At 44.2% G+C, this 27009-nt stretch overlaps 1 protein-coding gene across 1 annotated transcript in view; it reads left to right on the top strand.

Moving 5' to 3' along the window:
• Positions 1-27009, top strand: part of MARCHF3 (membrane associated ring-CH-type finger 3) — a 140557-nt gene that overhangs the window by 102080 nt on the left and 11468 nt on the right. Inside the window, exons 2-3 of the mRNA XM_080920488.1 lie at positions 4104-4347; positions 8241-8445. Of these exons, the coding sequence (XP_080776614.1) occupies positions 4160-4347; positions 8241-8445 (393 nt within the window). The 5' untranslated portion in view covers positions 4104-4159. The remainder of the gene's footprint in view (positions 1-4103; positions 4348-8240; positions 8446-27009) is intronic.

Here is a 27009-nt window from a genome sequence, read left to right as displayed (position 1 = left end):
AGATGGGATTTTTGTTTGGGGGGTGTTATATTTTGTGATCCTCAAGGGGCTCTCCCATTGCTGAGGCACTGGCCTGTAAAGGTGAGCCTGAAGTGCTTTTTGAATGCTTTCCTTCCCTCCCTCGCCCCACCCCAGAGTCTGCATCTTCATAATGCCAGCCACGTTCCCATGGAAATCACTTACCAGTGGCACACTGTTCCAGAAACCCGGCAATGATTAGCTGCAGCCTAGTTGGGGTTCCTGCTTTTGTAAAAGCTGTACTCTGTCCTTTGCAAGGGTCATAGTTTTAACAGACAAGCTTTTTATTTTAACAATTCTCTAATCAGGCTCTCATTTATTTAGCCTCCTGATCCGTGTTCGCTGTCTCCCTCCTGTTCACCTACGCCTACTCTTCCCCCTGTGTGCAGCTGAGTGTATCTAGTACCAAATCATCCTTTATTCTCAACCTGAGAATGAAATTGTACATGGCGTCAACTCCAGCCAACAAAGGACTGTCCTACCAGAGCAGCTTGAGATTTCAAGTTTGCACATACATGACTTCTTCCTGGCAGTGTAGAAATTCTTAGATTCTTAGGGCTTGGAAGCTGCTTTCTTTCCTCGTTGAGAAAGCAGTTGAATGGTGCTTGGAATTCTGCAAAAAGATCTGTGGAAGACAAGTGTAGCTGCAAACCCACAGTTCAGCTCTTTAGAGCATCCAAGGCAATAGCCCGCTGTTTTCCCAAGAGGCTCCAACCCAGACAGGGAAATGTGCTGGGCCATTTGTCACTGCCCCAAGTGCAACATATGCATGCCAATTGGTGCATACAGCCTACAGGCCTGCTTCTGCCCACCCATGCCTCATCCCAACCCCTGAACTTCCTCCTTCATTGGATCAGGGCACAGAGTGCTCTCTTCTCTGCTCCTCTGCATGAGTAACTGATTGGATCCATTCATCCGGAGCTGGAACCAACTCAACCATCTCCACCGTGATCAAGCACATTCATGCTCTGTGTGATCCCTCCCACCCCAGTTTCAATTCAAAGAATAGTCTTTTTAGGACTAGTGGGATTCTCTGCCAGCATGTCAGTCTTTGAATCTCAGAGGTATTCAGTAGTATAGAGTAGGCATGCTGATTTGTTCTTCCAGGAGAGCTAGACTACAATAGCTGTTCCGTTTACTCCTAAGCTGAATGATGGCCTAGTGTAGTGTTTCTCAACTTGTGGGTTGCAACTCCTTTGGGGACTGAATGGCCCTTTCACTCTGGCTACCTAAGATCATCGGAAAATTAAATATTTACATTATAACAGCAGCAAAGTTAGAGCTATGGAAAAGCAACAAAACTAATTTTATGATTGGGGTCACCACAATATCGGGAGCTGTGCTAGAGGGTTACGGCCTTAGGAAGGTTGAGAAGCACTGGTTAGAGTTTCTGAAGTACATGGTTCTATAGACGTGATCCAGTAAAGGGAGCAGATGGTTTGCTTGAAGGAGAAGCAAAGATGCCCATGTCCCTTCATGTTGAACACAAATGCTCAGAATGTACTAATCAAGTGGCTGATAATGTCCCTTTGCTTGTGACAAATAAAATGAAGCATATCATTCATCTAGCACTTCATTCAGAAGCTACATCGAAGATGAAAAATAAGTCCAAGAGAAACTGCTTCTAGAATATTTTAGGGGCATTCTGTTGTGGATGTAGGTCACTGCTTCATTCTGTTGCTAGTGAACTGGGTAACCTAACTAGGGAAAGCCCTGGCTCCCACCAGCCACTGTGCACCCTTCCCTGCCCCCTTCCGCTCAGCAAGCATAGGGAGAAAGAGCTTGACTCTGGGCTGGAGTTATGCAAAAGCCAAAAATAGACTCTCAGAGTGCACCCAGACATAATGATTCCATGCAGCAGAAGGTCACTGTGTCTGCTTTTCCTGCCAACACACCCCTGGCTCTTCATCTATGGCTGCTTTGTGAAGCAAGAGAGCTGTGCCAGGAAGCTGCACTCTGTGGCTGCGAGGCATTATGAGAATTTAAAGTCATGTCAATGAGGTTTTGTCAGGGTAGGCTAGAGGAGGGGTTACACACAGTTTTAGAAGAAGACCATCTTTTAACATCCTTTTGTTTGTTGGCCTGAGAGCTACTGTAACTCCATTTAAAAGGGGGAAAAAGTCTCTGGTTCAGCTACAATCAAGGTATCTTCCCAAAAAGAGTTCCATGGTTTTGAGTGGAGAGATCATAAGTGGGGTTCCCTTTGCTTTCTAGAATATATCATACATGTAATATAAAGTAAAGCAACAAAACCTATTTTCACATGTGTATGCATGTTAACATGTATTGGCACATGTAGAGGTGGGCACGTGTGTGTCACACAAATCCCAAAGTTGATTTGATACCTCAGACTCTCTCTGTCTTTCTGTCTCTCTCTCTCTCTCTCTCTCTCTCTCTCTCTCTCTCTCTCTCTCTCTCTCTCAGGCTCCCCTGATTCTGTCTTCTGAGTGCTGGGTTACAGGCAGCAGCCATATTTACTGCTTCCATGTGGGTTCTGGGGGCCTGGACTCTGGTCTTCATTCTTCCACAGTAAGCACTTTATCCACAGACACCTCCCCAGGCCCCCAACAAATCCTATTTTTTGAAAAACAAAACTATTCTTTATACCAACTATCTATTTGGGGGGTCGATTATTGAAGATTATTTAATATTGAAAATCTTATTAAGACTGTGAAATGGCATGGACAGACAGCTACTACCTGGGTTCCTGTGTCACCCCTCACCAAGAATTGGTGTCCACAGCCATTTCCCCATTATACAATGCAGAGGGCTGCTAGACAGGAACACAAATACCTGAGAAGATTCTGGCAATACGGGAAAAGAAACCAACCACACACCTCAGTAGCAAGAATGAAGATCATGAGCATTTATCTCAAATAGTCAGACATGGGCTTGTCAGGAGGGAACCTGTCCACTCAGATACATCTGAGAACACTGTGTTCTTGTCCTGATGCACACATCATTCTGAAAGCTGAAGGATCCTGTTTTCCAGACCTATAGGGATCATGTAAGATGTAATGAGGAGGAAACATCTGCAGGAAGAAACCGCTCTTGGAGGGATCCCAAGTATCTTGTTTGGAGTTGGAGGGGAAAGACAAGGTTTGCATTAGCTGGACTTGAGCTCTGATGAGCCTGGCTGCTTTCGGACAAGAGCTCAGTCTGTGAGCCAGCCCTGACTACTGAGCTCAGGCCATGAGGAGCATGAGGTGAACAGGGTGACAGAGAGGGCACAGTGGGCATAGTGCTCCGTCACCTCACTTTAGGGTGCAAGAAATCCTGCAAGTTTTCTCAAGATGCACACATGTGTCTTTGGCTGTTCAGTGATGCCCAAACAAAAATTCAGTGGTAATGTATTTATTTTAATGTCCATTTGCAAAACAAAACAGTTCATCAGACTAACCCTTGCCTGAACAGCTGTTTGAGACTGGCTCAGCTGGGTGAGCTTCTTAATGAGAAGCTCACCTGTGGCTCACAAGGTAGACTGTTCTACGAAGGTCACAGACGCGGCAGAGGCTGGAAGGTGATCGAATGACACTTGGCAAATGATGCCCAGAATGTACAAATTAGCCAAAATCTTTGCTTTTCCTTCCCTTTTTTCTTCTCCCTGTTTTTAATCTCGGTATCTCTGCGTAAAACTGCATAGAGAAGAAATTGCTTACAAGAAAAAAACAGTTTCGAGCAGTTTTAATAATGATCCTAGTAACTTGTAGAGAGTGTCAACAAAGACTTATTGCATCTCTGGGGCAGAGCGGGAGACTTGCTTATCTTCTCTTCAGATCTGGCCTCTGGAGCTATCATTCTGTCTCCTCCCAGAAAGCAGGGCTCCTGAATGTGTATATATACACACATGCTTGCTGCCTTGTTCCTAAGCAGGTGTTCATAACTCTTGCGGCCTACGTGTCTATGAGTGGGTGTGTGCAAATGTATGTGAGTATGCTTGTATTAAATAGTAACAAGATAATAATGCTACATCTAAGCTCCCCTCATATTTATATTAAATAATGACATGCTGATGTTGGTAGCCCATAATTCTCCATTTTCCATTAACCATCCAGCCAAGTTAACTGTTTTCTGATCTCTCTTAGATGGAAGTCCTCTATGAATGTGGAAGCCATTAACGGAGTAATTGCTGTCTGTTGCCATGACAACCAGTCGCTGCAGTCACCTGCCCGAAGTCTTGCCAGACTGCACCAGCTCAGCTGTGCCTGTGGTGAAGACGGTGGAGGATTGTGGCAGCCTAGTGAATGGGCAGCCACAGTATGTCATGCAAGTTTCAGCCAAGGACGGGCAGCTGCTGTCAACAGTAGTGCGGACTCTTGCCACCCAGAGGTAGTGCCACAGTTAAAATGAATGAATCTACAATTGATCCAAAGAGCTGTTTGTCAGGTGGAGAATGCTAATGGGAGTGTAATTAGTACTCAGGTCTTTGTGTCAGGAAAGGGAGGTGCTTGGGGGGGGGAAGACTGCCCAAGTTCTGTTGCTGTTGTTTCCACAGCAGCAGGAGCATAAAGCTAAAATTCATATTGTCACATTCCTCCTAAAACCACCATAGAGAGCCAAGCAGGGGAGAGCTGTCACAAGACCGTGGGCTTGCTTGCTTTACATTAGCTATTTTGACACTGTTGTGGCTTGTTTTGTCTTCTTATCTCCAGCAGCTAACAACGCTCTCGCCCTTTGTTAGGACAAAATAAAGAAGTCCCCTGATTTCAGGTGATGGAGCAAAAGCAATTTGTGGGATAGAGATAAGGCCTTGGGTAGCCCAGGCTAATCTCAAACTCACTATGTAACCGAGAATGACTTTGAAGGCCTGATCCTGTGTCCACCCCTTGCACGGTGGGATTAGAGGCATGTGCCATCATGCCTGGTTTTATGAATAAAACTTTTGAAGTAACATCCCAGTGTGCACGCTACTCAGTGCTACCCAGCTGCTATGCTGTCTGGGCTGTTCTCTGAGTGAGTCTCCTTTTGTGTAGAGGTCTGTTCTGCTCTCTCTTCCTTCACACTCTGCAACCCCGTCCCTGCCTCTTCATGCACACTCCAACAGAAGTACGGCTGTTTCCACTGCTTTCCCTATGTGGAGAAGAGGGACTCTGAACAGCCTGGAGACCACTTATTCAGGCCAGCTCCTTGTCCCTGTGATCTCCTCTTATGCTACTGTTGCCGGTGGTATGTTGGGAGCTATAGACTGCCAAGATAATGGATGTACCATGTATTCTCCAATTTTCTTTCAGAAAGAAAAAGAAAACTTATATTCCCCAGTGCCCATACCAGGCAGTTCACAACCTCCCATAATTCTAGTTCCAGGGAGTCCCACACTTCTGGCCTCCTTAGGCAAGTGTACTCAAGTGCATACACACAGACAGACACACACTATTAAAAATAATCAAAATCAATCTTTTAAAAAATGTGTGGTTGTCATAGAAAGAAAAAAAAGTATGTATGCAATGTATATTTTCCACTTCTTGGAGAATTCCCAGCAATTGGTTAAGGCTCAGAACATGAAGGGGGGTGAATGTCATTGGCCCTCCGTGTACACCAGCCAACCTGGCAGGCCTCAATCAATCACCTTATTTGATCAAGAATGGAAGGCTTTTTGATGTAACTGAGAGCTCTCTCTCTCTCTCTCTCTCTCTCTCTTTCTCTCTCTCTCTCTCTCTCTCTCTCTCTCTCTCTCTGTGTGTGTGTGTGTGTGTGTGTGTGTGTGTGTGTGTGTGTGTGTATTGTGTGCCTGTCTTTCACCTACTCCTGGGCCACACAACACTGCACACCAAAGGCTGCAGTTTTTCCTGCCTATGACTCAAAGTGAACAAAGGAGGCCAAAGGACAAAAGCCAACTGTCACCTTTTTTTTCACTTTCCTCTCCCTAGAACATCTATGGGTCTCCTGAGCTAGTGAAAAGACAATCCTGCCTGTCTCTAGCTTTTATTCACTCTCAGGAACATTCCCAGAGAAGCCTGTGTTTCTGTGGTTGGCTCCATTTGGATCAGAGATAACATTAAAAAGTAATGGGGCATGGACCTAGGTTAGCACTGTCTCTGGAGAACATGAGAGAAAGGAAGCAGAGTGTGAAAAGAGACTAGATGTCAAAAAGGAATGACAACGTTCTTTTAAAATGTCACTCATAGAGGGAGCTGGGCTCTCTCGTTAAGAAGGAGGCTATCTTAATTAGACGTTTCCTTACATGGTAAAGGCTGTGCTACTTGATTTTCCTCAACCTGGGTCATCTGGCAAGTGACTGGAGCTAGCATTAACTAGGTCTAGCTGTCTCCCAGTCCTCTATTTGCAAGTCTCTGCTCTAGACCAACTTTTTCACATCCTCACAATCACAACACAGAAGGCCATTTTAGAGATTCTGATGAATGGGGAGATGAAGTTACTTGTTCATAGCTTACACACAAGCCCCAGAGCTTGGGTTTAATCCCAGGCAGCTGGATTGCAGAGCTGGAAACCACTCACCATACCACGTCCTCTTCAAGAAATGTGAGGGACCACAAATGTCAGAGCCACCTCAGTAGGACAAATTTACCACTTTCTTTCAGTGTAGTGTCGTCAGCATCCCAGAGAGTATCCTCAAACTCAGAGGACCAGCCACACCTCAGCCTCGTGCTCCGCTCTGCCTCAGAGTCGGTTACAGTTCACTCTCTGCTCTGGCGCTCCTGCTGAATTGAATAGAAATGAAAGGAACTTTGCCCATGCCTTCATCTGACTCAAAATATGCAGTTTATCTAGAAACTACAATTGATGTCATTTCAAAAGAGTTTGTTCTTGAGGCTGGAGCAATGACTCAAATATTAAAAACACTCATTGCTATCACAGAGGACTCAGTTTCAGTTCCCCACAACCTGATAATGGCTCAGAACTCCAGTTCCATGGATCCAGTGTCCTCTTCTGACTTCAGTGGGCACAAGGTATGCATGTGGTGCACAGACATACATGCAGACAGAACACTCACACTAGAATTAAATAATAAAATCTAAGTGGCTATTTAAAAGAATATATTCTTAATGGTGACGACTGATTTTTGTAGATTTATTTTGTATGAGTGTTTTGTCTGCATGTGTGTGTATGTGCACTGCATGTGTGTTTTGTCTGCATGTGTGTGTATGTGCACCACATGTGTGTTTTGTCTGCATGTGTGTATATGTGCACCGCATGTGTGGCTGGTGCCTACAGAGGTCAAAAAATGTTGGATCCCCCAGAACTGGAGTTGCAGGTGATTGTGAGTCACCATGTGGGTTCTGGAAATTGAGCCACATCTTCTGCATTTAACTATAGAGCCATCTCTCCATCTCATAATTTAATTTTTGGTTGGTAGTTTGCCTGAACTGTTTCTGTGTCAAGACAAATCTATGGGCTGGAGAATATAGAAAAGAAAAAGGTGGGCCGGTAGATGGTTTGGTAAATAAAGTACATTTCACACAAGCATGAGCATCAGAGTTTGGACCTTCACCTACATCAAAGCCAAGCAGATGTGTCTGTTGTTTGTAATCTCAGCACTTGTGAGGTGAGGAGAGGGGAATCTCCACAGCAAAGTGGCTGACTAGATATCTATTTGCTAGATCTGAGTTCAAGAGAGAAAAAAAACCTGCCTTAATATGTAAAATGGAAAGCAATTTTTACAATGACAGCCAGCATCAACTTCTGGGCCCTAGCATATGCACATGTGAATTATGTGCCCACATATACATGTACCCACACACATGTAAACATACATATACAAACATGTAAATTATTAAGGCACACATATTTAAGCCTATCAACTCATAGTAATACCAAGTCTTCCATCACTTTGAAGATATATATTTTTATTTTTCAAAACAAGCAATAATAAAACAACAATAAATTCTAACAAATCTACTCAAACTGCATCCCTAGGTAACCATATAAAAGGTAACGTTTATACCTAAAGTATTTCAACAAATAAAGGGGGAAAATGATAGGATTAGCACAACATTATTTGAATGTATTCAACGAATTAAAAAAGTATCAAGTCATTAAGACTCAATGGTTTCTGACATCACACACCAAAAGACACTATGAGTCAGCAGTGTCCAGAGAAATATATTCAGCCACACATACAACTATATGAGAGGAGAACTTAAAACGGTTTGTATTCTGAGCAGCTGCCACTTCGAAGGGCCCAAGTGATGCAAATCAAGGGCCCTCCTCGGGGCAGTGGGTTGCCACCCAGTGACCAGCAGGTGCCCCTGCTTCTCTTGCAGCCCCTTCAATGACCGGCCAATGTGCAGGATCTGCCATGAGGGCAGCAGCCAAGAGGACTTACTCTCTCCATGCGAATGTACTGGGACCTTGGGGACAATCCATCGGAGCTGCCTGGAGCACTGGCTGTCATCCTCAAATACCAGCTACTGTGAACTCTGCCACTTCAGGTTTGCAGTGGAGCGCAAACCCAGGCCGTTAGTGGAGGTCAGTAAGTGGATCACGTCCTGCAAACTCAGTTGTAATGAGCAAATGATGTCTGCTTTTATGCCCAGGCACAAATCCTGTAGAACCTCACTGAAGCACAGCCATGGCTTTGAGAGAGAAGGAAGGAGAGAGTATGGGGGTGGGGGTGGGGGGCAGCAGACACCAAGAGGGACCCAACAGCAGAAGAGGGACCTCCACAAGGGTGGAAACCAAGAATTCGGTGTATGGAGAAAGGGGAAGTTCAGACACATGATCTCCATTCGTTAATCTGTGAGACAGAACATACATATCAAACCCTCTCCACAATACTATCCACCCAACCTGAAGCAACACATAAAGGGGCGTGTGAGCTGTACATCCCAGAGTCCCTAAGTTCTGTCACGGTGGTAAGCCACCTCACCTCTTGAAACTACTGTAAGGATTAATGCAGTCACTGGGTATAAAACACTTAGAATCAAGAAAAAGGGGGGAAATGTTTAAATGAGCAAATGTCTTTCTGACGATTTTTAGTGAATTGCCTTGTGATTGGAATTTCTTTTGGTAAAAGGTGATGCTTCAGTTCAGTCACCAGAATAGCAGGACATTCTCCTTTATGTTTTTAGGTGCACAGCATTTTCCCTGAGACACAGGGACTGCACTGGTCTTAGAGGAAGGTAGTTATTTAGAGTATTTCTGCCCTCTCTTCTACCTCCAAATCCCACTAGTCAATTAGAGCCCTATTATTGGCAACAATAAATATTTTACTACATTATGAGGCAGAAAGTACTGAGAGAAACCGGAGTACAGTCTGAAGTACAGATGTGCTAAGAATTGTGTTACTGTGTCAAGGTCATCCCAGGGAAACTGCAAAGACATAGAACCTGAAATAAAGAGGCCCTTCCTGGGAAGCATGTGGTAGATGCTGACGCTGAGACACTGAAAGCTCTGTGCATATGTTCTCATGGTTTTGACCATGAAACTTTAACTGGAACTTATAACTAGAACTAGTTTGATCTGTGACGTAATTCCCAAGCAGTGCATCATTTATCTGGCTTGCCCCAGCAAGCTCTGCTTTTGTGAAGGCTGCATCAAGTGACCCCTTTGTTTAGCCATTTTGCTACTTGACAGACACTTTCAGAAGTTCCTATTTGTAGAGTGCCTGTCAGGATCTGGCCCTGTACCAGGTTCTCAGGACCCTATCATGTCATAGACCCTCTGTAGAGGGACAGATACAATGAAATAATAAACAGACAGCAGGAACACTTTCCAAACTCAATAGCAAAGGGGAAAAGAGGTCTATGTCTCCTTTCCAGATACTCTTGGAATCTCCCCAATTTGCCACTGCAGCCTCTCCAGGGAAGCTGGCTTCCCAGGGTGAGGAAATCAGGCTTTTAAATGGACCTTCCCAGTGCTCTTCTTTACTGAGACCTTCAGACTGGCAAAACTCCCGGAGAGGAAAGGACTGTTGATGTGTGTCCGTGTGCTCTCACTATAGTGTCTTAAAACACACCATGATTCTTTCCCATCTCAGAGACTTTAACACCAACAGAAGGCTCTTCAAAGTCGCTGTTGAGTCCCAGCTTGACTGGCAGGATGGTCACCGCTGTCATTAAACACAGCAACAAGGCAAATGACCTTGAGAATGTGTGAGGTGCTCTACAAGATTTAGGGCCTCACCTACAAAAACTTCACCCAGACGGTCACCAGCGGTGAAATTCTCATTGCACAAATGGAATGTGACCGTTTTTTCAGAGTTAATGATGATTGAACAAGTTGAAAGTGAAAGGCAAACTGCCTGGGCCTGGGGGAGGCTGACCGTTTGATCATCCCGTGCTGAAATGAACTTGCTGTTTGACCACAGCCATAAAAAGTTGTCTTTGGTTTCTCAGCCGCAGAACAAATGAGAACCAGGTGCAGGCAGTTTTTTTTTTAAACAAGTGACATCGCTAATTGACTTTTCCCAGTCTTACCAAAGGGCAGCATAGTCACAGCAGCCAGTGGGTCTCAATAATCTCATCTGGAGATGAGCATGCGTCTTCTTAGTATGGCAGCCAAAGCTGCCTGTTTGGGTAAAGGATTAAGAGTACTGATGCATTGTTTCTCATTTTTATTCTCTTAATTGCTTTAATCATTACTCTGTTTATCACTTGGATCTGCCTTCTCATTAAAGCAAGAAAATTCTATAGCATTTAATTTTAAAATCAATGTGACAATAACAGCTCTTGTTGCTAGAGGAAGCAGTTTTAAAAGTCATTTATAAATTTTATTTGTCATCCCCGAAATGCTAACACTAGCTGCAATTACTTCAGCATCTCGGATTTGCACTTTTGGGGTGCCCTTTTGGTCCTTCACGCACCACAACCCTTCGGTGCCCTTTACTCTCTGTCCCTGAGACCTTCTCTTTCATCTCCTTTTCTGTACCCCTGAGCCAGCTATTAGTCATTTATTTTAGGCCCAGAGCCCAGGACTGTTGTGTATACACAGGCTAGGAAGCAAAATGCTTTTCCCTCAGAGGGTGAGTTTCAGCTCATAATGTCCAAACCCATAGCTAGTTTTTATTAGAACCTCCAGACTGAAGACCTCCTCCCAGTTTGACCCTGACCATCTGTGTGGCCATCTGTGTGGCTTGCTCAGTTTCTCTGCTTCGCTATGGAAGAGGGTAGGCAAGGGGCTCTCCATGACATCCCTTGGTCTCTATAAAGCTAAATGTCCACAGGATTTAAAAACTACATCTGGGATTAGACAATGTCCAGTGAGAGAGCACTTGCTTAGCATGCAGGAGGCTCTGGGTTTGATCCCCAACACAACAAACAAACTATATTTTAAAGGAACACACTAGCGCTCACTTTCTTACCTAACTTGCCTGCCTACCCAGGTCTCAGGGGTTAAGTCCTAAATATTTTCCTGCTACAAAGCAAGCCAGTAAAACAAGTTAGTTCTAACCCATGAGAGCTGCAGAGCTCCATCTCATTTAGTCAGGTGTGGATGAATTCCTGTTGTGGTCCAGCTAATACAGCCTCATGAGGTCTGTGTCCAATTGTGCATGGCTTGGAAGGAAAGAAAACATTAAAACTGTGCGAGACATAAAGAAGAGGCTGTTCTAATACACATGCGTTCCATGCCTTCACAGCCAGCAGGGCCCTCAGCAAGCTGTGTATGTTGACAATGAAAATGGACTCAGAGACAGTGTGAGTCCCCCAAGAATAATGGCCCACTAGAATGTAGTGAATAAATGCTAACTATAAGAAGACCCACTGGATGACGAGCCCCAGAAGTTTATGGTCTCCTCCCTGTTCCTCTTTAGTTTTCCTCAGTTCTCTTAATAAAACAAAGTCTAATACTATTCTTTTATACACACACATACACACACACACACACACACACACTCACACACACACACACACACACAGTGATTGCCTGGATTCCAGCCCACTGTTACAACAATGGTTCTGACTGACCACCAAAGAAGCCCACATTACTGTGTGCAAATAGACTGCTGGCAACATCAGTTCCTAAGGATGGAGAATCTGCTACAGGCTCTCTTGGGACATACATGTGTAATAGTCACCTTTGCCCAGAAAATTCGGGAAGTTAGAGATCAGTTCAACAATGTAGTGACTGAAGTAAAATACCAAGAAATGATGGAAATGTAGTAAAAAACACTTTTTGAGTTTGGTCCTTCTTAATCAGAGAGATTCTTTTTTTTTTTTTTTTTTTCTTTTTCAGAGGGCATGGTTAGGTGTCCATATTCCTATTTCCTTTACTGAAAAGACTTGTATGAAAAGTTTAAAAAGTTGTTCCTGTGAGCCAAAGGTTTAGTTAAATTGAAAATGAGAAGTGTTTTCACACAAATCAGCTACCAACAATAAGAGAGCAAGCTAGGGAAATAAGGATTAGGGACTTTTTATCAAAAAATGACTTTTTTTCTTTAAGACACTATAAGAATATGGCTTTAAAATGTGCCCTGGATTCAGTGCAATCTTCAGGTACCCAACAGAGAGAAACTACACACGGAGCAGGGAGAAACTACTCATAGTATAGGGAAAGACCCACGGGGCAGGAAGAGCTAGCTACACATAGAACAGGAAGAGCTACCTACACACAGCACAGATTGCTGCTCATAGAGAAACAACTTTACACCTTGCCACTTGCTGTTTAATATGTTCAGCTTTACTTCCGAGACGGAGAGATGACTCAGTGGCTAAGAGCAGTCCTCTTCCAGAAGGCCCAGGGCTCAGTCCTCAGGTTACAACTGTCTGTAGCTCATGTCAGATTATCTGCCTGTCTTCTGGCTTACATGGCACTCCTCACACCATACACAGACATACATGCAGGCAAAATACCCATATGCATAAATAAAAGTAAGTAAATCCTTGAAAAAGCATGTAATACTTGCGTATGTATTCATTTCTTATATATTACTGTACTAATTTTTACAGATATGGGACTATATACATTTATTCATATACATCAGACTTGGGTAAAGCAATGCTATACTCTTACTGCGGTTTGTTTTTGTTTGGAATATGCATCCAGTTAAAAACAAGAGAGTTTTGCTTTAGAATATCTATCAGCAACCCCTTATGGCAGTAGGTAATTTGACAATACCACCATGGGGGATTTAAGTTGATTTGAGGAAATTCTGAGGTGGATCTTGTTGTGTTTGGAGCACCAACAAGCCTCTCTCTCTCTCCATCAAAGTCTCTGGTACAGCCCGAGGAGTAAGGTATGTAGACCGCAATGTGCTACTTGAATTTTATTGGACTGATGGCTTCATTTTTCACTGAGGAGCTTGAATGTCTTCAGAAGGAGCCCACATTTTCCAGCCCCACAGCTTGTCTGGTGCTCACACCCTCTCTCCCCTCTCGCTGGTTTACGTTACCTGCCTACTGTTCGCTGAGATGGGGGATTTCTTCCATCCAGTCTATATATGTCCTTCTACAAGCACTGGTCTTTGGTGGGGCTTCTAGATGAGCCCAGTGATTTCCTTCCTCTTGTTCCCAATCAAGTTGGAGAGGTTGACCTGTAACCACAAGGTAAATGGACCTTGAGAATAACAGTAGCTGAAAGTCTTGTCCTTGAGTCTAATTGTTGATAGCCACACATTACCTTGACCTTTGACATACTCACTTAACAGACCTTCCATCTAACTATCTGCTTCCATGTGACCTTGTGGCACCAGCCTGACTTTGCCAGCCATTCAGATGACAGGTCAGATGGCCAGAAGCCGCAGCAACTGAATCCTGCAGCCAATCGGCCTTGTGATTTCCTCTTGGTTTGGGTGGCTAATTTGGCAGTTGTTTCGTTACTTAACGCTTATCTACAAAGAAGCTGTTTTAAGGTATCTATTAAATTCACAGCTTGCTTCATTAAAAATCACTTCATTAAAAAAGCAAGCCAACCGAAGTGTTCACATGGCCATGCCAGATGGAGGGAGCTGAGTGCTCGGCTCCTGCGCTTTCAGCCCCTGCGTTGATGGTAAAGGATTAATTTGGGGAAAAATACAATTCCCTGCATAAAAAGAGTTCTATTATTTTAAATTGTATTGACACTTGTGGTGAACTTGGGTTAAGATAACCTTGTAATCTACATTTTCATAACGACCTGGTTCTTCCCCCTCCTTCATCCCGCCTGGAAACTTCAATGGGATGAGCTTTACGGAGACAGAAAATACCAAGAATTATTGCATGTGACTTTATTTTCACTATTCTGTTGTCTCCAAAGGCAGAAGGCATCCCTTCTTAGAGCAGCTTCTTAGCAGCAGAGACAATGTCTGTGCTAGTCTCAAATTCATCCCTACGTACTCCACATGGCAATAATATCCAGCCAGGTTGTCTTTAAACACATCTGGATAGAGAAAAAGAGGAAGTCAACATGAAACCCGACTCCCATGGCTGACTCCCAATAAGCCTGTGTGAACAGCAAACGCTGGCTGTTAGGGGGCTGAGCTTCTGAAAGGCAGACAGTTAAATGTTATTACACGGGAACTGGGGAGATGGAGGTAAAGCTGCCCCTGGACTGTTGGCAGGAGAGCTTTGTAAAAGGGACTCCAAGACAGGAGCATCGAAGTATTGATAGTAATCTTTCTCCTGAGTCGTGCTGAAGTAACAAGGCACAGTTAACTCTCAGGAATTACCTGTGCAAGGTTCAAGGCACCTGGCAGAACCAAGGAGAGGTATAAATTGCAGGAGGCATGTACAGATTTCTGAAAGTTTCAGAATATGCATAGCTGTCCCTGCTGAGGGCTCCTGCCAGGTCCCCATGTGCCTCTGCAGTCTTTAAGTCAACAACTGGCTTTTAGTTCTGAAGAGAGAAGGCATATCTTTAAAGATACCCATTGAGAATATTGAGAGTAAGATAGGTCCTGCCTAAGAGACAATTGTTGCTAACACAGCATAGGTTCTCTTTGCCATAGAGAGTGGCAGTGATCAGTCTGTGATGGGGGCTCAGTACTTTAGTCCCTGGTAATACTCTGCTGTGCCATATTGAGCTGAGAGCCTTACTCTCCAGAGTAGGCCTGAACTAATTCATTTACTTTGAATCCACCTATATTTTAACTTTAAGGTGTTTATAACCCAGTTTCCCCCTCCTATTGACCCAGGCAAAGAGAAAATATTATATGTTATCCCACCTCAATGTCTTCTTTATTCCTACAGTAACAAACCTTTGTCCTACTTTGTAGATAAGAAAGCTGCAACTCAGAGGTATTAAGACACTCTTCCAAGATCTTAAATACTTTTAGCCTCAGGAATAGTGAGGCAGAAGAATGCCAGGTTCCTTTTCACCAAAGTCCATACAGTGTCTACATATCTGGTGTCATGAATCAATTGGGACTACTGTAACAAAATGTTATAAATAAGGTGACTTATAAACAATAGGCATTTCTTTCCTACACTTACGGCGCCTGTTAAATCTGTGATCTGAGTGCTAGGATGGTCAGGTTTGGCAAGGGCCCTCTTCCAATGTTGTAGATTGCTGACTTCTTATGACATCTTCAAATAGCAGGAAAGATCTCACTCTCAGTGCTCTCTTCTCTAAGGGTGCTTAAGCCAATTATGACAGTTCTGTTCTCATGACCCAATCACCTCCCAGAGGTTCCAAGTCTAAATACCACCAGCCTGGCTTTTGCTATTCTTTCTTCCTTTGCTCATCAGCACATGCATGTACACATGCAGAGCCCACAGCTTCCTCACCAATCCCCAGCTTTTCCACAGAAATGAGGGTTGAAGATATAGTTATTGGCAGAGCACTTGCTTGGCATGTAAGGCCCTAGGTTCATCCCTGACATAGGGAATAGAGGCAGGGCAGAGAAGAGGGAGGGAAGCAGGGGGGAAGAGAGAGATGGAAAGCATTGTTAATGAAGCCCTCATTTCCTGTTGATACTGAGTTTGTCTATTAAACCTAGAGCTGGTTGTCAACAGGGAAGAATGTATAGCTGGAACCCCAAAACCTTTCGGGGAAGTAGAGCTAATGCAGCATGACAATATCATGGTGAACATATGTCGTTACACATTTGCCAAATGCATAGAATGTATAACACCAAGAGCAAACTCTGAGGTCACCTGTGGACCGAGTCAGTGTAGGCTGATTGATTGACAGGTGAGCCATTCTGTTAGGGAATGTTGATGATGACAGTTCATTAGGGCAGAGAAGGGCTAGCAGGGCTAGCTCCTGCCCATGGGAGCAGGAGCATAACGCTGTTTACTCTCCTCATGGCTGACCAAGAATCAGAACGCACAAGCTGGAAGTGGGGTCAAGCTAAAACCTACAAGGCCTTCCTCCCTCCAGCTGGCCTAAAGGTTCCACAAGGTCCCAAAGCAGTGCTACTAGCTATGGTCAAACACATGAGGGGGTGTGCTGCCGTGGGTACTGGGGTGGGGACAGTGGGATGTGGGGACTTTGCACCTCCTATCCTACTTTTCTACGAACCAAAAAGTGCTCTAAAATGAGTTTATCTTTAAAATTCCCTAGGTCAGCACCTTGGCACAAAAGCCTGAGAGCTATGTTCAATCCCAGGACACTCGTAAAGGTGGAAGGAACTGTCTCCACAAAGTTGTCTTCTCGCCTCCACACAAATAATATTGATGTTTTAATCCCCAAGCCTACCAGATTGAGTGCTGGGATAACCGAGTGGCAGCTCACCCTGTCTCTTACACTCTAGTCTAATTGAGAAATAGCTGTTAGCTCTACTAACCCACGCAAAGGTAGAAAAACCGTTCTTCGTCTCCGAAGGGCTTTGCCTGCCCTTCCTCTCTCCTCTCACCCTGTTACTCTTTCTCCACATTCGAGTCTCTCTTTCACTGAATCATTATGTCACTGGTTTCCTCTGAGAGAACTTCCAAAGGAAAGAGGCATTAGAAAGCCAGGAAACTCCACAATGGGCAGAGTTTTGCCCCTCCTGTGCATAGTGGTGTCTGAACACAGTGAGCGTAAGTTCTCCAAAGATGCTCACCAGGATAACTCATTCTGTCAAAATTTGTTTCACAACCTGTGAAAAAAAAAAATCCCTAAATTTTCCCTGGAATTACTTGTGTCATTGCCTCTGTTCTCTGCTTCCTGTTCTTGACAGACACAGCTGATCTGGGGTAACATAAGGGCAGACCCTTGCCAGGTCTGATCTGGGGAAAGGTAAGGGCAGACCCTTGCCAGGTCTCTGGGTCCTTCCTTCTCTTTTATTCATCATTTCTACACCTTCCCTCTCTGCTGCACAGCTGCCCCTCAGTATACAACCAGGCAGACTTGGGAGCTGTTGGGTAACCCTTGCTTTCCAAGTCCATCATCACCAACTGAGGGACAGATGTGCACTGCTGCCGTGTGAGAAGAAGCACAAGGTGTGTTGTTGTGTGAAAAACACAAATAACACAAAAGACAGGGAAATGTCTTTAAGCTTTTTTGTTGTTGTTGTTGCTTTGGGATTCTAAAAGATTAAGTTTGCTTTTATGCTATGCCACTTGGGTGGATGTATAAACCTATCAGACCCTGTGAAGACAGAAATCAGATTGAGAGAAAACAATGTTTTCCACTCAGTGCTGTGTCAGGGCTTCACCTTCAGTCACGGAACTAGCAACTGGAAGATGGAACCAGTATTGAGATTCAAAATCTTGCAGGACCCAGAAGGGAAATGGCTGAGATAGTACATGTGAAACACTGGCAGTGACGTCATCATGGAAGGTGTAAGACTGAATGTACAGGCACTTCCTAATCAGCCCACTTCCCTTTAGAAGCTTGCTGTTTACACATAGGTGGTCTGAGAAATGCCCCAAGAGATAGGAGTAAAGATGACTCCACTATGTTTCTAAACATGTGGCTTTAGCATCTAACACCAGAAGTCACTCATTTGTCACACGCCCTATCAGGTGAAGGGTGACAAGGTAACAAGGCACACTTACAAGGCTCATCTTGCAAAATGGAGGTTTCATTGAGGGAACCTATAGGATGATGCTTCATGTGTTTTTAAACACAGCCTTTTTCCTGTCTCCATTTTCTAACAGCTTTACACATTGAAGTAGAATTCACACATCATGAAGTCCCACATTTAAATCATACCAACTCAGTGGCATTCAGTGTTTTCACAGAGCCAAATAAGCATCAGCACAGCCGGTATTAGAATGTCTCCACTGCTGCCCAGAGAGACATCACACAGCTCACCCTCCTGCCCCTCCGGTCATGGCCCTCGCCCTTTGAGATTGGCCTCCTTGACTTGGCACAGGATTTACAAGATCCGGCTCTGAATTCACAGGAACAGGAGGGCACTGCTCACTTCTTGATTGCTGTGTTCATGGCGTCCTCCCAGTTCCCTCCTGTGGCTGCTGCTGGACCACTGCTCTGAGCATTTAATGCTCCCCTATTCCTGGGTACTGCCACCTCCACTTTAGCAGTTGGAAACCCGTACAGGGATGGTGGTGGGTTTTCCCTCTTGAAGTCCGACTCTCTCTATCATGGTGAGAAGATGAAACCTGCTCATATTTTCTCTCATTTCATGAAAGGCATTTATAAATTGATTAAATACTATTAGAATCCTAGCCACTCTTCCTCAGCAAGGTCTTTTCTTAAGTTCATTTATTCAATGTACTTGCTTTCTCATTCTACTGCCTTATGTCTTACAGGGTTCACGTCTTAAAATCTCATAGTTTATCCCTTTCTTTAATCCTTCAACTTTTTTACAGGGTGGGCGATGCTGTGTCTAAAAGAGAAATTTCCCTCTCAGGGAACCAAACCTTACCACCCATCTCTACCTCCTCAAACCCCAGAGAACCATGCTGGACCAAGGGCTACCTTAGAAAATGTTGGGAGATATTCTCCAACACTGCTTCTTACCCTCTCCTGTGTCTGTGGGATATTTTGAGAATCTGGTTGTGGGGGGGGAGGCTGTTTAAATACAAGTTCAAAAGATGGTGGGTTTTCTCAAGCTTTTCACCATGAGTCAAAATGCCTCCATCTAGAAAGCTGTGAAAACTGAGAGAGAACAGAGACATATTTTTCCAAAAGTGAGTCCAGCACTTACAATAAAATATCTGAAGTCTGAAAACTGAGAAAAGTTCTCAACACATCATCACAGCTTCCTCTCACACAAGGCCACGATATGTCATGTGAGCCACAGCAGTGGGTACATTGCTGTCTTGGGTGAGAGCGTACCATGCAGTTGTGCACATGCACAGGGCCTGGGTTAGTGGTTAATTTGCTTTCTTCTATGCTTGACTTGTCTCTACCATAAGGACACCTGTGGGTACATGTCTCAAGAGCACTGAAGCTCAAAATGTGTGTGTGTCCCAGCTGGAGTAGATGTTTCCCACAGACAGCAGCTACTCATCCAGCCAGAGTCCTCCATGCCCCTCCTACACATATTAGTCCCTGAAGTCATGATTCATGTCATATTTAAGCTCTTACCCTTTCCCCCTAAGAAAATCTTCTCTGGGGTCTGAAAGATGGCTCAGTAGTTAAGAGCACTCGATGCTCTTAACAGAGGCCCTGTGTTCAGTCCCCAGTACCCATGTGGAATACTGTGTAATGACCTGTAACTCTGGCTCCAAGGAATCCAGTACCCTCTTCTGGCCTCTGCAGTCACCCATATACACATGGTATAACACACACACACAAACACACACACACACACACACACACACACACACACACCATACCACAGCACACCATACAATCTTTAAAAAAAAAAATCTCCTCCCTGGGGCACCTCTAATTAGCAAAGCAATCTATAGTCATTGAACATAATAAGGTAATGCCATCACAATAATCAACACTGCCTTCCCCTCTGTGACAGAGTGCCACATATTCACCTGCTCTGATCATCTACACCACACCCCATGGGAGATAAGCAAAGAGTCCAGGGAGGCAGTAAGAATGGGTCGCTAGGCAGCAGTGAGAGATTCTTCAGTGAGGTGCCTAACAAGGAGCATGTCTGAACTCCTGAAAGTAAGAGCTGCTCACATGATGCAAATGGAGATGTACAACATCACCCAAACTACTCTCTAAGTAAGGGCTGCCTTCGGAAGTGATGCACAGAGTTATCAGCAACATCAGGAGTCATCAGCATTGGCACAGCTCATGGCTTTAAGCATTGTCTCAAGTAGAGCCTTGAGAAGATTCCAGCCCTCCTTGTGCTAGGGTATACGTACCTTCAGCAAGGTCAGCCAACCCATATCCTGCATGTGTGGCTATTGAGTCCTATTTTACTGTGTTTGATGGGAAGATTCTATGCTACTGTGTGTGTCTGTGTCTCTCTGTGTGTGCATGTGTGTATGTCTGTGTGTCTATGTTTCTTATCTCTTCCTCTGTGTGTGTGTGTTTGTGTGTGTGTGTGTGTGTGTGAGAGAGAGAGAGAGAGAGAGAGAGAGAGAGAGAGAGAGAGAGAGAGAGTTCTGTTCATCTTAATTCTACCTAGAGATATTCTCTGGTTTGCAAGGATGTGTTTATTTCTTCAGCCAATATTTATCAAGGATTCTAGAAAATAAGATAAGAAGCATGGGCAGAGCAGGTGCATGCAATATTCTAAGAAGGCTTACATGCTAGGAGAGACGGCTTTTGTAAAAGCACACAAATAACATTTCTGAAGGTGAGAAAAGTCATAAAGGGATCAAAACAAGTGCCCGTGGTACATGGTTGGAGTGGATGTGGGTAGATCTGGGATGCCCTGTGAAAAGGAGCCATAGTGATAGTCCAGCCAGGGGAGAGAAGCAGGGAGAAGAGCTCCAGGCAGAAGGAACAACCACTCAAAGACCCAAGGCAGAAATGGAAGAAAAGAGCTAGATTAAAGATGCTTAAACTTCTCCATGGACTCTGGCTGTCTGTTAGAGCCTTGCATTTTTAACTGCACAGCAAGAATTACGTAAGAATGTGAAGGAAATAGATTACATTAAAATGTAGTTATCAAAATATTTAAAAGGCAGTGATGCAGTGAAGGGCAAATTCTTCTTTATTAACACATTGTGTGACAGAGCAAGTAATTATCTTTGAAATAACAGTATTTCAGACTACCTGCAACAGTTGTGAAGTGATAGAAACTATCTAGGGCTCTGGGATGACAAGTGCTGCTAATGACATTGAGGTTTTCTGCATGACCCAATGGGAGGCTCAACCATTTCTAAAGTTTCTAAAACCAAAGGTGAGACTCCTGGCCCCCATCCAAAACCATAGATCCTGTGAACCCCCTGTTGCCCCTCTGTCTGTGTATATAAGTTCTCAAATCATGCAAGACTCTTCAGAGACTGTGGAGTTTTAAGCAGGAAAGGTGGTGCAGTCTCACTACTCGGTGGTACTGTGTGGAATCTGGCTCCCAGGACAACAGGAATGGGGGAGTATAAAAAAAGATTGCTGAGTGGCTCAGAAAATGAAAGGGAAGTTGGAAGGAAGTGATAAGTGGCATTAGAAGCCAGGTGTGATGGCAGGACATTAGTCTGCACTTAGGAGGCTAAAGCCAACCAATCCCAAGGGTGAGGCCAGCTTGAGTCAGCAGTGAGACCCTACTGGGGTCAGGAACACCTGCAGGAGATAGGACTTGCTCATGGATTGGATATGGGGCTAGGAGGTGACACTAGGGCCACCGACACTGGCGCTCTGCATGCTGGTGTGGCCCAATCTGGGAGGGGCACGTGTTCACTGGAGTGTTGGATGTTCATTATTCTGTTGTCTGCCTTGTGAGATTTGAACTGCTATCACCCCTGGAAAAGCTGAGCCTTCTACTCCCTACTAAGGGAGACTCCCATATTTAACTCCCTAAGGGGTGAAGGAACTTGATAAAGGTCATGGTGTCAAGGACATAGAGACAAACGGACAGTGCCCCGCCTCCTCTGCCAAGCCCGTGTCTTATCCACTGCCTCCTCAATGCTGTCCATGCAGGAAAGAGTGAAAAACAAGGACTAAGATTTGAGGGAGAGCAAAAGCAAGGAGAAAGAAGTGCTGAGAGTGGAGGCCAGTGGCTTTCCATATCAGCTCCTCCACCATCTGACTGTGAACAGGCAACTCAACTGCCTGAGGCTTAACTGTGTATCAGGAATGGGCACCAACTAACATTATTACATTCAGGAAAATGTTCAAGCAGGCACATGAAAAACACTCAATGCATATTTCTGGTTAAACTAGAGCTGCTTAATTTTTAAATGGATATTTGCTATTGTGGACTTCTCAATTATTTCAACGTAGTTTCCTCAAAAGAGAGAGAGAGAGAGAGAAAGTAATGGTAACCAAATGAGGACAAAGGACCTTGAATAATTGTGCTGGGTTTCTCGTGCTATTTTATGACCTGCAGAGAAAAGAGAGCATTCCATGGTCATTTTCATCTTAGAGAAAAGCTTGACTAAAAGCTAAGGTTTTTCATCTCACAGTAACTACAGCAGCAACAAAAGTAGCTGTTTCAGAAATCAAGTGAGATTATCTATATATGGTTGTCTTTAGTCTAGACTAAAAGCAATGAACTTGATGGCTTGGTGTTTGCACATAACGGAATACTTTCTTCTCAGTCAATTTTATTAGTCTACTACGATAGGCTCATCCCTGGTCAGGGCTGCCGACTGCTTATGTATTGGTTCACTTTCATTAAGATGTCCCAGCACTGCTTCCAGGTCAAGCCATGTATGATAAACAAGAACAAAGTCCCTGGGGCCAGAGAGATGGCTCAGTCGTTCAGACACCTGCTGCTCTTTCAGAGGACCCAGGGTTTAGTTTCCAGCGTCACACAATGGCTCACAACCATCCATAACTGCAGTTCGAGGGGATCCACCCTCTGGCTCTGTAGGCACCAGGCACTGATGATGTATATACACACATCCAGGCAAGGACTCACATGTATACTAAAAAGGAGCTTTTTTGTTTTTGTTTGGGGGCAAGGGGTTCTAAAACAGACATTTTTCTGAATAGCCTTGGCTGTCCTGGAACTTGCTCTCCAGGAGCTGGGCTCCAACTCAAGAGATCTGACTGACTCTGCCTTCCAAGTGCTAGAATTAATGGTATGCACCACCATGCCCAGCCTAAAAATAAATAGAGGGCAGAGAGAGGAGGGGCAGGAGGAGGGGGAGGAAAAGGAAAAGGAAGGAGAGGAAAAGAAACAAACTCAGTGGTATTTTTGGAAGTTTTTTTCCTCATATCACTTTTTTTGGGTCTCATATTACTTACAGGTCTTTTGCTTATATATTACAATTTCTGGTTTTGTGTTTTTATGGGATTTCTATGTGTGTCTGTGTTTCTTGTGGTTTTTTCCTTTGGCTCTTTTTTTTGTTTTTGTTTTTTTTTTTTTAAAAAAAAATCTTATTCCGGCTTGGTTTTATTTATTTATTTATTTATTTATTTATTTATTTATTTATTTATTTAGATGCCTCTTTGTTTTTTAGTGAGAAAAAGAAAGGATGTGGATTTGAGTGGAAGGGGAAATGGAGAAGATCTGGGAGGAATTAGGGGAGATGAAACTTTAATCAGAATATATTGTATAAAGAAAATCTATTTTTAACTTTTTTTTAAAAAGGAAAAATACTAGGGTATTGCTAGAATAATACTGTAACTATATAAACAGAAAGAGAATTAACCTTTTCTAGAAATGACCCCCTGATTGATTATACAACACAAAGTTCTCAGCCCAGAAATCGCATCTACACAAGCTGTACTAAATGTACTCAGCAGTTTGCATATATATTTGTGTGTGTGTATGTTTAACAATATGTTTTTGTGTTATGTAACAATATAAATGTCTTCAAGGAGGTTTTGCCTCAGTGAATAACAAGAAATGAATAACAAAAAAAGATGTTCCTTTCAGACAGTCATTCTGTGCCCTGCAAAAAATATGCCAGGTGTTCACAGATATGTTCACAGATGTATGTGTATGTAGTGTGGATGTTTATATATGTGTGTGCATGTGAACATATATGTGAATGTGTATGTGCTTATGTGTGTGAATATGTATGAGGGTGTATATGTGTCTGAGTGTGTATATGTGTGTGTGTGTGATTGTGTGTGCCTGAGAGAGAGAGAGAGAGTGTGTGTGTGTGTGTGTGCATGTGTGTGTGTGTTTGTGTATGTGCCAGAAGTGAACACCAGGTGCCTTCATCTACTGTTGTCCCCACCACGTTTGTTCAGAAGGATCTCTTCACTGACCGGGAGCTCACTGGTTGGCTTGACAATCTGACCAGAAAGCCCCTGGGATCTTCCTGACTCTGCCTCAGGTTCCTTCTCTCTGCCCTGTAAGCATTTTCAGTGAGAAGAGGTCGTAAGACAAGAGTTAAATAACAAGAAGTTAACCATTCAAGAACATGGGTGAAGTCTGTTCTCTGAGAGGGAAGTGGTGGGAGACAGAACAGTGGATGGGATGAGCCCTGACCCTGTTTCCCGGCAGGGTGGATTTTATTAGAACTGCTGAGGAGTTGGGAATAGAGTGTGTTCGGTATTTCTAGATGACGACGACTATTGTTTCTGACTGAGCTGTAAGGTAGCAGAGAGGGACCGGGAAGGTATTTTCCAGGAAGGGCATAATAGGGACCCAGACTGACCTGGTAGCAGTCAGGGTGGAATGAAATGCACAGACCAAAGCTGTCTATTTGAGATAGTGCCGGCAGGACTTCCGGAAGAGATACAAAAGCAGGGTAAGGCACGAAAAGGAAATGGGGTTCTTAAGTGAGTATGATAGCAGAGTTGTCATTTACTGATAAAGAGACTTAGAAATAAAGACTTGGGCTGCTTCTGTGAGACGGATGACATTTGAGTTGTCTGTTAGTCATCTCAGTGGTGATGTGGAGTGGGCTGTTGGATGTATACGGCTGGAGCTTTGGAAGGAGGCCAAGGCTTGAGCAATCATCTGATAAGTTCTGACTTCCAGCCTGGCTGCATGGGCTTCTGCAGTGAGCATCTCCTTAGCTTCCCTGGAGTCAGACCAGGAAATACACGCATGGACCACCTGGGGATACAGGGATTCAAACACTGGGAGCAGTGTGTTGTTGGCTTTGTTTCAGGCAAGGGGAAAAACATGGTTTTCAGGTTTTATCTCCAGGTTTTAAACATGCAAAGGGTCCGACACCTTCTTTCACACACTGCCCTTCCCGTGTTCCAGTTCCACAGACAAATCGAGGAAGTTCAGCCTAGAATGTATGTGCTTCCAAAGTAAGAACTATCCCAAGAAGTCGAAGTTGGGTTAGTAATTCTCCCAAAGGCCAAGTAAGCAGGGCACATTCAAACAAGAACCCAGAATGAGTGCACACTGAAGCCTTGTCTTCTCTGCCTCAATTCTAGCTCCAGAAATGTGTGTCCTTAAGGAAATTTGTGGGAACAATATAATTGATGGAAGCTATTAGCCACCAAAATGTGATCTGGTTCTGGTACAGTCACCTACAAAGTGTTCTTCCTAGCTTGGGGACTTAACCTTAGCATCTTAAGGCAGAGTTTACTGTCCCCTCATATGCACCCTCCAGTGAAGGACTGTGCTGGCTAGGCTTGCGTCAGCCTGACACCCAGACTGGAGTTTTCTGAAAGGAGGGAACCTCAATTGAGAAAATGCCTCCATAAGATGTAGCTGTAAGGCATTTTCTTAATTAGTGATAAGAACCCAGACCATTGTAGGTAGTGCTACTCCTGAACCAGTGGTCCTAGACTCTGTATAAAAAACCAGACTGAGCAAGCCACATCGACTCCTGCCTCCAGGCTCCTCCGGCTCTGCTCGAGTTCCTGTCCTCACTTCCTTCAGTGATGAACAGCAGTGTGGAAGTGTAAGCCAGATAAGCCCTTTTCTCCCCAACTTACCTTTTGGACATGCTGTTTCATTGCAGCAATAGAAGCCCTAGGTAAGACGGGGACTTAACATATGACACTGTGATTAGGTTGAATCCGCAGCTGATCCACCGTGAAGGTTCATCCCAACCAGTGAATGAGACCATGTCACTGGTAGTTTGATGCTGCACTAACTCCTAGAGTGTCCCAGGCCCTACTCTGCTCATTACGGTTGGGTTTCTCCTTGCCTGGTTTGTTGGTTGAACTTATTTCCAAAAATAGATCAGCATCATGACTCAGGAACAAGTTAGTGATTAAAAGGAGATTTCCACAGAAAAGTAGGCAGCTCAGCTCACTGCTGGCTGTTTCTACACAAAGATTTTTGTCTGCTTCATGGGTTGGTTGGTTTGTCCATTTGCTTACTTGTTTGTGCTTTTTGAGACAAGATTTCCCCAGTCGTCCCTGCTGACTGCTGCCTCCCAAATACAGGGATTAGATGTGAGTCGTCACACCTGCACGCCTCGTTTTTTTTATGGCATCAGAGAAAGTAGAGCTCTTTTGAGGCCCGGGGGGTGGGGTGGGCCAGCCAGCTGAAAGATGCCAAACACATTAGTATCCTCCAGCTCTGATCTTGGCCAAGCTTTATCTGAAGAGTAAGCGTTCAACACCGGCCTTTTAGCTGCAAACACTATCCACAGGCATGGCGACGTCTCACATCAGGACCAGCACTGTGAACAGATATTGTTTGTGCTGATAAGAACTGTTAAGTATGAGCCTCCTCTGTTCTCTCCCTCCCAGTTTTGCTAAGGATAAAGATGCAGTAGTATGGTTTTGAGCACACTCATTAGGGCCAGACTACAGAGACAGAAGCCAGGGCCGCCCGTGTACAACTTACCTTCTACAAAAATTATTGTATGAATTATTATGTGTCACATATAAGATAATGCTGGGCATATACACTAAGGGCTCAGGAAACAAGTCATCATCCTTGGTTCAGTATGTGAACTCTGTGTACCCTATGTGCAGCAGGAAAGTCCAGGCTGCTTACACCCTCCCTCATGTTTGCTGCATACTCGGGTGATGAGACAGCGCTACAGAATGGGTGCTTTGCTCCGTGCAGGGCAAATATAACTGACAGAGAAGCAGAAGCCATAGGAGAACCAGAAAAGCAAAGGTGCAGTAATTGAGATCAACCTTTTGCCTGTTACGAATTAAGCCAATGTGCATGATAATGTTGCTGAGATTGAACACCCAGAAATTGGACCTTATTCTGGTTAGATAAAAGAATTAACATCCATCAAAGCAGTGGCCCAGGAAATTTTGTACAATTACCATGATAACATCCTGGGCAGCCAACCATTCAGCATCTTGATATATATTCCCTAAACC

The sequence above is a fragment of the Micromys minutus genome (genome assembly GCF_963924665.1).
Source record: "Micromys minutus genome assembly, chromosome: 8".
Classification (NCBI taxonomy): domain Eukaryota; kingdom Metazoa; phylum Chordata; class Mammalia; order Rodentia; family Muridae; genus Micromys; species Micromys minutus.
Note: the sequence above shows the minus strand (reverse complement) of the source record. Positions and strands in the feature narration are given on the sequence as shown.